General features: G+C 47.3%; 1 protein-coding gene across 3 annotated transcripts in view; it reads right to left on the bottom strand.

Moving 5' to 3' along the window:
• KANK4 (KN motif and ankyrin repeat domains 4) overlaps positions 1-12,641 on the bottom strand; it is a 69,422-nt gene that overhangs the window by 20,534 nt on the left and 36,247 nt on the right. For 2 of the 3 annotated variants that reach the window (XM_065911821.1, XM_065911824.1), the window contains 3 exons: positions 12,243-12,330; positions 3,797-5,737; positions 2,442-2,553 (listed from right to left, as the gene is read on the bottom strand). In XM_065911821.1, coding sequence (XP_065767893.1) covers positions 2,442-2,553; positions 3,797-5,737; positions 12,243-12,258 — 2,069 coding nt within the window. In that variant the 5' untranslated portion in view covers positions 12,259-12,330. Of the gene's footprint in view, positions 1-2,441; positions 2,554-3,796; positions 5,738-12,242; positions 12,331-12,641 lie in introns of those variants that run through there. The other variant, XM_065911827.1, reaches the window with a different exon arrangement.

Here is a 12,641-nt window from a genome sequence, read left to right as displayed (position 1 = left end):
ATCCTCACATCTCCGGGTGATAGTGAAGCCTCCCTTTAGACCCCTGTTCTAGCCTAGCTCACCCCTGGCAAGGGAAGAACTGCGTCTACTCCTGAGCCACAGTTGGGAATCCTGAAACCAGCACCTGCCTTTCTCAGTTGCTATTTCATCCACAGCTTGGAATAGCAAAGGTGTGGGTGTAGGTCACTCGTGGCAATAATCCTTATGTTCAGTTATATGCAAATCTATTGAGGTGGTAGACCAGACACCATGGAGGAAAGTTCTGAAAGACTTATTGATCTCTCTGCTGATGGTCAACAAGAGACCTCTGATGGAGGATGTTCCAGATAAGAGGAAGACTTCAGATTCTTGGCCCACTGGACACTTCCACAGAGATGAGGTGAGACCAGTGCCATGCTTTCTACTGAACCCCCTCATGCTCTTTCTCTGAATAGTGGTCCCTATGTAAGGCCCCTATGCTGACTGGATTTGCAAACCCAACCTGCTCACTGGTATGCTCGCATTCTGTCTTGTTCAAACCCCAGATATTTCTTCCTCTACTGTGCTTGGAACAACCTTTTGTTTTTGTGATTAAGAAAGTGGGGGGACATATTAAATTTACCAGACAGTTCTTTATCTTAGAATTGCTTCCATGAAAACCCCAAAATCCCTGTCCTAACTGAGCTGAAACTCCAAGTAAGGGGTGGGAGAAACTAAACACATGAACAATGCATTCAGATAATCGTAAGACCAATGAATAAACTAATAATGGGCCATGGGATACTGTGGTGGGAGGAGGAGCCACTTTATTTAGAGCAGAATTTTTTAACATTGGCTGCATGCTAGAGCCATCTGAGGGTACTTAAAATTTCCAATAGCTTTACTGCAACTGAGACTAATTAAATCAGAGTCTTCCATCTGGGAGGGGCTCAGGCATTGATATTTTTCAAGGCTTCCCCAGGGTTTCCTAGATTCAGTCAAGGTTGAGAACCATCACACCAGAGTGACATGTACTGACAGTTATCTGCAAGAGGAGCACTTTTTTTTTCAATATTCAATATCCTGGGATAAACCACAATGTAAAAGAATATTTTAAAAAGAATGCATAAAAAATAATTTAAATATATGTGTTAAAAAAAAGAAAGGAGCACTTTAAATGGTGTATGTGCTCAGTTGCTCGGTCATGTCCACCTCTTTGCGACCCCATGGACTGTAGCCCACCAGGTATCTCTGTCCATGGGATTTTTCAAGCAAGAATACTGGAGTGGGTTGCCACTTCCTCCTCTTTAAGTGGAGGGAAAGGCAAATGCAAAGTCCCCAAGCTCAGCCTGACCCGGCCTGTTTGAGTGAAGAAAGGCCAGAGCCTGTGGAGGTGGACAAGGCATGCTATAGTCACAAGACAGACTTCCAGGTTTTGGTACAAAGCTGGCACTTTTGCAAGTATTTAAGCAGGAGAGAGGCAGGACCTGCTTTAGGCTTTGAGATTAGGCTGATTCTCCTTTCTGGATACAAGCTGGTAAAAGAAAAAAGTGGTTTCTCCTGGGCCACGATATCTGACAGCTGCAGGAGTGGGAACAGCAACCCACCTATGACCCCATTTCATCTTTTCTGATGTTTCCCTCACAGAACCTGAAACAGTAGTGACTACACCCTTGTCTGAATCTGGAGTCTTCCTTCTGGTCTGACCCAAATCAGCCAGGGTTCCAATCCCTCCCGGGCACTTTGCAGGCACATCCATGGCTGGGCCTGGTGCCCGGCTCTGGGTTTTCCTACTATCCTCTGCTTCCTTCTCAACTAGAGTTCAGCTCAGCCGGTCCAAGTTTTCTCTTTACTTTTGTTTCAACTCTGCCCAGGTCCAAACTGTTAGTTAAGGGCAAGGACCATGATTTATTTGAATTTTTTTATCCCTACCACCAAACACATCACTGGTATTTAATAAATATTCTCTAAATGACTGATTGAGAAAGTATTCTAAATCCAGCAGTTTACTGTCTACCCTCTATAAGGTCTGGTTCAAGTTCTAAATCCACAGACATTGGTTGTTTTTCTTCACCCTAAAAAACGTCAGTTTGATTTGCCCTAAGTTAGTTAAAGGAAGGAAAAAATTAAAAGGATGAAATTTTAAATTCTACAAATTAAGGGTTTGTCGACGCAGTGTTGTGGTTCAGATTAAATGTCTTCCTTCAAGGGCTCATGTGTCCCCCGACTCCCAGAAGGTACTGAATCCTGGCCCCGGGACACCAAAGCCAAGACACATTAAGAACACAGGATCCAACAGAACTACCACGTCTGGCAGGCAGCCAAACATATGCAAACCCGAGAGGGAGTTTTAAAGGGCCGTTGAGATTAATTCCCTTGAAGAAGAATGAAAACCAGATGCTTCCCCCTAGGAAAAGAGTGTTCAGGACAACAGTGGGAGAGGTGGTGTGCAGGGCAGTCTGGGCTTCACGAGTGATGCTTACCCACCGTTAACCCCAACAAACTGAAGGTTCTTTTTGGTCCCATTACCTCCTGCACGGAAGCCATAGTCTTTCTTTTTCATTATGGATTTAAGGCTGGTCGACGGGGAGATCTCTAGGCAGACACAACATCACAGGTTAGCACGATCTTGGGAATACCCCTGAGTGCAACACAACTGTTGACCCTTGCTTTGAGGGGACACAGGCTGGAGGTGTGTGAAGGGGTAGAACAGGAACTAGACAATATAAATCAAATATTCTGAGGGTCTTTGAGGGGCGCTGGCCTTCTGGTCAATGCTAGTCAAATTGTTACTGTATATAAACCCTCTACATGTAGATGACAGAGGAGGGTTATTGGAGAGTTGTTGAACCATGTGGTCTGGGTGCCACTGTTGTCCCTATCTCAGCGTGGGGAAATCTGAGGCTCAGATGTGCTGAATGAATGACAGAAGAGCAGCAGGACTTAGGCCTCCCGACCCCGGATCCAGCACCCACTTTTGCACCTCAGAGGCCCTTCCTGGCTCACAAGTCGGTTAATCCTTACGATGTGGGGCAGGCATGGAAAACACATGAGCAAGAGCACACATCTTATTTTGCTCTTCTCAAAGGTACAGGGGGCAATTCACAAGGGCTAAGACTAGAACTAGCACCGAAATAATGAGAAAGCCAATTTGTGCTCTGCGGCAGGAAGCAGACTAACACGTTGCTGCCCATTAAGCAAAGCAAAATATGGTTCCACTTAACAGGGAAGAGTGTGTGATCTGTTACAGGAAGAACTGCTGCTCAGCCAAAGGGTCGACTTGCACATGTGAGTATGGAAGTCTCTCTTTCTCTCTCTCACACACACACACTGAAATTCAGTTAAATATTTCAGATCTCAACAGAATGTTCTTTCAAAACAAGGCTACAAAAAACCTCTAATGTGCAAGAGCTAGGGAGGACCACAGGAATGCAAGAGCCCAAGACACAGTTAAGGAAGGCAGAGGTTTAAAGCCAGGGCCAGGGCTGCCTGCACACAATGCAAATGAGAATGAGGCACCCCTCTGGGCAGACACAGTGCTGCGGGCTTGGCAAGTGTGGGCTGAGTTTCAGCTCCCATTTACTCTCTGGTATCTTTGTGCCCTGCATTATCTGAACAGCTGTACGTGGTGGCCCTGCAGTCAGTCCCAATGTTAGAGCAAGGACAAGAGGAGGGGTAGCAAGCCTCCACTGTTACAGAGATCAGTTTTTATTCCACTGGGCTCCCAGATGTGTTTAAATCTTTTAAAAAAACATATGCATGCAATTAAAACCCTTTTTCCCCTTTGACTCCTCAAGTAAAGGAGAAATGGTTCCCAGTCTCAGGCACCAGTATTTACCCATCGGTGGGGAGGAGGAGGGGCCTGGGGGCTCCTTCTGGGGTGGAGCCTGGGCCGAGTAGGCAGACAGAAGCAGGTTGAGGGAGCTCTGTAACTGGCTCTGGATGCTGCTGAGCTTGGAGGCAGGCTGCTTGATGGCGCGGGCCAGTTCAGGGTACCCATGTTCCAGGCAGCTCCATTGCTCCTGCAGGAGTTCTTGGATCTTCTTAACGTACTGCCCAATAGTGGCATCGGTGGGGGAGCTTGGTGGCCTTCCAGGGCGCTCCTTCCCCGACAGCTCTGGGCCAGCCTCCTCCCTCCCTGCTGGGGGAGCCTTTCTCTCGCCACTCCCTGGAGATCCTCCTGCTCCCCGGCCCAGACCCTTAATTCCCACCGAAGGACCTCCTGCCTGCTCAGAACCTCCTTCTTCTATCCTGAGCTCAGTAGAGACGCAGCTGTGTAAAGAAGGCATGAGGACTGTCTCAGATCCCTGTGGCAGTGATGGCTGGGGTGGTGACACAAGTCCTGCTGGGCTCCCATCCCCTCGTTTGTGACTTTCCCACCCCCACAGGAGGCCATTCCCCTCTCCCCTGGCTCCCCAGCTTTCAGAGTCCATGCTGCCCAGAAGGCTGACCCCAATGCTCTTGTCACACGACGGTCTGGTCAAGAGCTCCTGCAGAGGGTCAGTGTTGACCACAGCATCAGTCTGGCCCTGAGCATCTTTGGCGTTCCCACCGCTAAGCTTTTCTACCAGTTGAGCAACAGTGCACTCTAGCTCTTGAATCCTCTGCCCCCTCGCCTTGATTTCCTCTTCCTGCCGCTGGAGGGCAGCTCTGACCTGGGCCAGTTCCTCAGTTCTTCCAGACAGCTCGCCTTCAAGGTCCGAGATCTGCTGCTTCAGGCTGGAGACGCTGCCAGGATCCAGGGAGGCAAGGCCCAGGCTTTCCTCCGTGACGCGGATCCCGATGCTTCTCACGTCCACCTCTACAGGTGGTGGTGGTGGGATTTCGCTGATGTTGAGCTCGATTTCTTCCAGGGGGAGCTCATTTTCAGGCATGGGTGACGGCAGAGGTGGGGGGCTTGGTGTTGGAGAGCTAGGGGTTGTGACCGCCACCTGGGCTTCTCTGCTTTTCTGTTGCTCTTCTGCATCCTCTAGAACTACAAGTGCATTCTGGGACGAGAAAGGTGGACTCGGGAAAGACAGGTGATTTGGAACGTCTTCTTCGCCTTCTGGAGGCTCAGGCCCCTCCCGGATCAGCTCCGGAATCCCTGGCGCTAGGTCTCCAGACTCTCTGACTTCCCGTTGGGTTGCTGCTCGTGGAGTGGAGTTGGAAAAACCTGCAAATCCTTCCGCGGGCCCAAAGGCACCATCACAGACAACGCCTTCGCCCTGAAGTGGGGTGAGGGCGGGCAGGGCGGGGGGTCCTGAGTTTAGCCCTGGGTCCTCCGAGGCCCTGGTTTGCAGCAGCGTGGCTGGCATGCTGGATGCTCTCAGAAGCTGGGGCCGTCCACTCCCGGGGGTGAGCTCAGCCTCCCCGGGAGCAGCAGCAGCCTCCAGCTGTCTGGCCGTCTCCGTCAACAGGGCCTTCCGGTGGTAGCTCACCTCACTGCCGCTGGCGGCTTGTGGGGCTTGGGGGTGATCCCCGAGGGACAGTGGCTGGGCCCGGGCCTCTGTCCCCAGCAATTTCCTCGACACCATGGGGGACCAGTTCGGGTGGGAAAGAACAGCATGGGGGCGAGCCCCGCTGTCGGGAAGGCTGAAGTTTCGGGGCAAAGTGCTGAACTTGGCCTGCTTGGCCCTTCTGTGGATAGGAATCCTTTTGATGGTGTTTCCCTTTTCGATGTCATCCACATACTTGAGGAAGTCCAGGTCCAGGTGGAAGCCATATGGGGTCTCCACGGAGTAGGGGTGGCTCTTTGGAGGGTCTTTCTCTTCATCCCCCTGAGAGGACTGGTCTTTGGCTGGGAGGCAGAAGGCGTAAAAAAAGAAGCACAAAGTTAATAAGAAATGCAGGACGGTGAGACCTCATATGTGTGGTTTTGACTTAATGCTCTTGCATGAGTGTTCTCCTAAATGTTCCAGCCTCTGAATTATGCTGAGATGTTCAGGGACTTTTGGCTGTGCTGAGAAACCCTGTTATTAAATCAGTGTGGACTTAGTCACTGTCTGCAACATAATAGGTGAAGGGAATAGTTTCCAATCTGCACTCTGTCATCTCAGCTATGACTGTGGAATCGGCCTGCAAATCAGAAAAATAAAATAGTCTCATACCATTTTTTTGTGGTTTGAGTCATGTAATTGCTGAATTGAAGTAGCCAGGAATTTGCCAAATCAGGGTACTAATTGGTAATTGTGAATATGGATGTTTTCGCAGGATGAGATACACAATTTTCTCAACATTAAAAAGAGAACCTTGCATTATTCAATAGGTACTAGTAAATCTTGCTAAAGCCAGAGATATCAAGGAGTCATGCCTCCTACATTATTTAAGCTTCCTCTGATGGCTGAGCCTCTAGGTATGTGAAGCTCAGAAGGAAAGGGAACATATAGTTACACTCAGCCTACATACTCTCTTCACCAGAAAACTGCATGGTGCTTAACAAACAAGTTTTACTTTCAAAAGCTTATGCCAGGTAAGGAAATAACACGTTTTTCACAAACTGGAAAAAAAAAAGTGGTGGCGGAATATGGGACAATTAATGTAAAAAGAGACATTGGCAAACATCCTCCAAGAGGTGTGGGACTCGTGATTTTTCAGGGCAGCCCAAAGTATCAGGGAATAGCACAATGAAAAAGTTCTCTATCATACCAAAACACCACTGATCTTGACTGCAACAGAGGATGCTGAGAACAAGTCAGTTCTTTGATTATCTGAATCCATAGGGACTGGTCTCGAAGTAGCCTCTTCCTCAGGTTAAACAGTCTTTGTTCTTTTGATGTTCCTCATGTGACACCCCTTATTATCTCTGTGACATTCTGCTAAACATCCTCTGGAAATGCTGAGCTCAGGAGAGAACATTATTGAAGAGCACAGAGGTCAAGAATATGGACCCTGGAGCCTGGTCTATATCTCAGCTTTGTGACTTTGGGGAAATTACTTAGCCTCCCTACATCTAATCATCCATAAGATGGGAATAATAATAGGGAAGATGAGATTGTGTGGCCTGATTGATTAATACATATAACACGCTTAGAACAATGCCTATCACATGATAAACATTCAATACACACTCAATATTTTAGTTACTCTCTTTGTGGAATCCCAAATCATAGAGAACTGAAGCCCTCTAAATGGAAGCTGATTTGCTGGGTACATAGGAGGGGATCCTCAAATTCTTTTGTATCTAATTGGTTGCTTGACTCTAAGAATGATAGGCCCTGGGGGCAAAATGACAAAATAGCAGTAATTCAGTTCACTTATCTCAACCACTAATTTATTGAGCACCTGTGTTGGTTGCTAAGATAGATCGTAAGGACACTAGAGATAAATCAGGTATAGCAATGCTCTCAAAAAAAGTATGATCAAGTAGGAGAAACACCAACAAGTATGATGCAATGTGACATGGATGGCAACAGATACATGCTCAAGGGTCAGTCTTCCTTCCTGACTTATTTTCCAAGTTTCTCCAAAACAACTTTCTTGGACTTAGAGGTTAATTCTGCCTTGGTTGGAGAGCGATGACTTCACAAGAGTGAAGCCATGTAATTGGGTATTAAATGAATAAACAGCAATTTGCCAGGAGAATAAGAGAGTGAAGGACATTGTGGCTGTATATTTCCAAGAAGGCCATTATCAATTCCTACCTTCTCTAGACAGGCAAGGGAATCCCATATGAAGACGTGGCATCTATTTCTTCACCCTTTTGAATCTCAGCTGGCCTGTGAGTGCTTTGACCAAAAGAAAATGGCAGAAATGACACTGAGAGAATCCCAAGGCTAGCTCATAAGAAGCCTCTTAAGTGTCATGTGGGTCTCTTATAATGCACACTCAGTGGGAAGCCAGATGCCACATAAAGGGATCCAGCATCGCTGAGACTGCCATGCTGTGAGGAAGCCCAGGTAGCCCCATAGAGAGTTCATGTGGAGAGAGGGAGAGATGCCTAGCCAGCCTGAGCTGTTCCAGACATCCCAGCTCAGGTGCCAGTATAAGTAAAAGAACTTCCAGATGACTCCAGCCTCAGCCCTCATCTGACTTCATTGACAGGAGGGACTCCAAGTGAGAACCATTCAGTTGAGCTTGTGTTAATAATGCATGATTATTTTACTCCACTGAACTTTGGGATGGTTAGTTATGCAGCAATAGATAGCCAGGACAGATCAGATATATGTCAGAAAATGAGCAAATGCATTGAGGTGTAAAAAGTGAAAGAAAGTGAAGTCGCTCAGTTGTGTCCAATTCTTTGCAACCCCATGGACTATAGCCTACCAGGCTCCTCCGTCCATAGGATTTTCTAGGCAAGAATACTGGAGTAGGTTGCCATTTCCTTCTCCAGGGGATCTTCCCAACCCAGGGATCAAACACGGGTCTCCTGAATTGCAGGCAAATGCTTTATCTTCTGAGCCACAAGGGAAGCCCCTTGTGTGAAAATCCACGGTAATTCAGGGTTCTGTAATTGCAGTCATATGGCTGGGACTTAAAATGTGGAAGAGAAGGGTGAAGAGTAGGAAAAGACAAAATTGGAAGGTCAGCAAGACCCAGATCAAGAAGCCACTTGTATGCTTGCCACCAAGCTTTGACTTTACTCTCTAGGCAGTGGGAGCCATCAAAGAGTTTTACACAAGGGAGTGACTTGATCAAATGTGACTTCACAATGATCATTCCCTCAGAGGATTATAAGATGGACAAACCAGAAATCCAAGAACCAGTTGGGAGACTGCTGACATGATCCAGGTGAAACAAGCTAAGGGAATGGAGAGACGGGGCATGTTCAAGAAGAGGTGCATGTGATGGCATTACCTGGGGCACATAGGACTGCTTTTGCCTAAAGGTGATGACATATTAGGGCTGAGCTCTTCCCACTTGCCTGTGTGATCTATCCTTCTGGCCAGTGTCACATGCTTGAGGCACAGGAACTGTGCTTATGGAAGTACAATTATCTCCAAAGAACTAAAGAAGTCAAGTAGACACACGAAGTCTGAACCCTTGAACACTGACACAGTTGACCCTAGCAGCCTCCATGCTAAGTAAAATCTCAGGGCCTGTGGGCGATTAAGTCACAACAGGGACCAGAACAAGGCATTGGTGCTGATCTACAGGGTTGGGTCCAAGTTGGGGTCCAGAGCTTCTGTGCAAATACCTGGACTCCAGGCAGAAAAGGAGTAAACACTCCTCCAATATCCAAAAAATTCCAACTAAGTTCCCATTCACCCACTTAATTTTATTTTATTTTATTTTTTCACCAACATGCTTTTCCTCAAAGGGCACACTGGTATCTCAATAAATGACAGCAACTGTTCTCTGTTAGTTCGCCAGCTGCACTCCGCTATACTATGAAGCCTGCTGGTCAACTTAGCAGCCTCCTGGACTTCAGGGACAAGCCAAATCAGAGAGGAGGTATTTGTCTAAAGTTAAACAGGGAGCAGATTTACGACCCAGAAGGCAAAGAACACTACAAAGGAGAGACTGCATTATTTATCTGCTTATTGCCTCAATTCGGTAGAAATGCAGTGATTTGCCCATCAGCCTCTGGGAGCAGGGCCAGAGCACAAATACAAAAAAGGCATCAAATGAAAGACAGCAGATTCAAAGGAGAAGTATTCCACAAGCGAGATTGAGGTGAACCAAAGAAGTCTGTAAGAGTGAATAGTTACCCCGATGATGGCTTTACTAGGTGCTTCCCAAGGTAGGGTTATATTTCTCTCTGTCTCTTTCACACACACACACACACACACACACACACACACACAAGCACATTGCGCTGCTGTGCCTGCCACCTACCACTCTATGCTCCTTCTCTTTCTCCCAGTGCAAGAGGAATGTTGGACCTTGAATGAAGGATCTTGATCTGATATACTGGGAGATCTGTGTTCACATTAAGTTCTGCCCCTTTTAATTCTACCTGGTGATAGGTATGCAGGAGCTCAGAATTCCAGGCATTGGGCCAGGGCAAGAATTAATTAGGAGGGCTGTCTTCTTGAAATGAACTTCAGATCAGACACACCAACACACAGCCACACTGGCTGGAGCTGAATCCTGCCTCTGTCATCTCCTACCTCTGCGATTCTGGGCAAATTACTTAAATTCCCTATGCTTCAATCTCTCCATTTGTAACACAGCAATAATGATACCTAACTCAAAGAGTTGTTGTGATTGTAGGCACTGATGCAGCAGAGAACATAACACAGGGACTCAGCAAAGGGGCCAAAAAACGAGGATGCGCTGGTTCCGAATGGGGCAGCGGGTATTCACTGAGCCTGAGCTCTCTCTTGGAGTATTTAACTCTGTGTTAGGATGACAGCCTCAGGAGGGAGTGAGAGTCCAAGAAACCAACTTGGAAGAAACTGGGAAAATGAGTCAGGGGAGAAGGAAAAAGCAGGATATACGAGACTCCAGTATTCTTGCCCGGAGAATTCCATGGGCAGAGGAGCAGAGTGGGCTCCAGTCCATGGGGTCGCAAAAGAGTCGGACACTACTGAGCACCTAAATGGCAACAAATATGAGGCTCAGAACCACCTAGAAGTCCCTAGAGTCTTGGTCTGAAAGCCCCTAGATCACCAGACCTTGAAAAGGAACCTGCAGACGCAGTCATGAGCGGAAGTTAAACACAGGCAGGAGAAAGGAGATTAGAAACAGACAAGGAAAGGAGGGAGGTGCCACAGTCATTGCCCTGAGGGACAAAGTGAAGCGCAGCGCGGGTAAGTGAATCCTTTAGAGGCATTTAAAATGATGCGGACAAGTCCAAAAGCCTATACTCGGTTTCTGAAGGAAATGGGAAAAACAGAAACAAGAGAGAAAATGGCCAAAACTACAACCGGAAAGAAGAGGAATTAAATGAGCCTCCTCAAAAGGCCAAGACAGCGGAAACTCTTTTCCCTCTTCTGCCTTTATTTTGTGAGATGTGTGGGCCTGAAGGGAGGGCTGCCTTTCTTAGCTGGTTGTGGGTGATCACGTGGCAAGCAGCTGGGCCGAGGATGCTGAGCAGGGACAAATGAGGCAAGCAGAAATGACAGGCCCCCGGGGCATTAAGGGAATTAGCTGGTGTTCTGTGGGACCACTTCCAGGGATGCACTGAAAAGGCAGCTCTCTGGGGAGAAAGGCAGACTTTTGAAATAGATGGTAACTGCATTTGGAAAGGAGGGTAGGGAGGGGCTGGAGCTGCTGTCCAGAATTTAAGCCCTGCACCAGTGAAGGGCCATCTAGGCTCTCCTGTTTCCTGTCATTCAGTGATTTGGGAAAAAACATTTCATTAGAAGTCAGGGGATCGGGGTCTAGTCCATGACATTTGGCAAATTTCCTAGAGAGGGAAAAGGAGGAACACTCTTTGAGACATTTGTTGGGCTAGATAGTGATTACTCAACAACCTTACATGCATTATCTCATTCAGCCCTTTACCATCCCTGTGAAGTAGGTATTAGTATCTGCTTATAGATGAGGTGTAGCAGACTATTAACAAAAATAGCCACAATTATAACCCACCCTGTGTACTTCCCTCCCACACTGATCGTAGCTTGGCTCTGGGACTTGCTTTGCCCAGTGGGTCAACAGCAAATGTGACACATGCAGAGACTTGAAAGTTGCTTGCACACAGGAGTTTGTCTATTCTTACTGTGCTTGGGAACCCTTCTGTCAACAGGTGAACATATCTCAGCCAGCCTGCTGGACAACAAAAGAGACATGGCCAAATCATCACCAATGCCCCAGGTAATGTGGAGTCAGCCACCAGACATGTGAGTGTGGCCATCCTAAACCGTCAGGACAAGTTGCCCAGAAGACCACAGACACACAAACAAGTCCAACAGCGATCAGTCACGTTGGCCCAGCTCAGAACAAAGGCTCAGCCAACCCACAGAATCTTTTGAGAAATAATAAATACCTTTAAGTCGATATTTTTTTTTTGAGTGGTTTGTTATGCATCAAAGCTAACTGATACATGAAGGAAGTGAGGCTCAGAGAAGTGAAATGCCTTGGAGGATCACTCAGGTAGGAATGTTGGCTCTTTTACCATATCATGCCTCATCTCTAAAATGAGGTTAATGAGGGAGGTCATCCTGCTCCCTTCTTGGTGCCAAGAAAGGATGAGAAACACTACAAAATTTACACAAGTCCAATATAAACATAAGGCTTCATTTTCATTCCCTACCACCTTCTCTTGTTCATGCCTGAAATACATGGTTTGGGCTTCCCAGCACTGCCAATATGGGGAAGGTCTCCCATGTTTCCCCTAAGCCATCCAGGATTTATGGTAATAATCTCTTTCCAACCCAAGTGCTCACTGTAGACCAGGGACTACAAAGGAGCCTGCCTACCATCCGTCTTCTCCATCTTAGGGATTGTTGACCACCAGTCTCTCAGGCACTCTTCATCCAATAAGTCTGTAAAATTCGTTGGACAGTTCTGAAAGGAAGAAGGAAGGAAAAGTGGAGAATCTCATTACAGTTAGAATAAGTATAGAGGATCCCTCCTCACCTTTGTCCCAGAGTGCCCATGAGCTCTTAGCCCTGGGAGATTAAAAGCCTTTACACAATACCTAGAGTCCAATCTTGGGTGAGTCTTCATGGGATGTTAGCAGTGGTTGACACCAAAGGAAATCTCTGGTCCGACTCCCTCACTGGGAAGATGAGGGAACTGAGACTTAGAAGTTAATTGTTCTGTGCAACACCTCTCAGCATATTAGTGAAGAAACTGGGCCCGGGGCTCCAACAAAC

Source organism: Muntiacus reevesi, chromosome 1, assembly GCF_963930625.1.
Source record: "Muntiacus reevesi chromosome 1, mMunRee1.1, whole genome shotgun sequence".
NCBI classification, from domain to species: domain Eukaryota; kingdom Metazoa; phylum Chordata; class Mammalia; order Artiodactyla; family Cervidae; genus Muntiacus; species Muntiacus reevesi.
The sequence above is the reverse complement of the archived record's forward strand: the minus strand, read 5'-3'. Positions and strand labels throughout refer to the sequence as shown.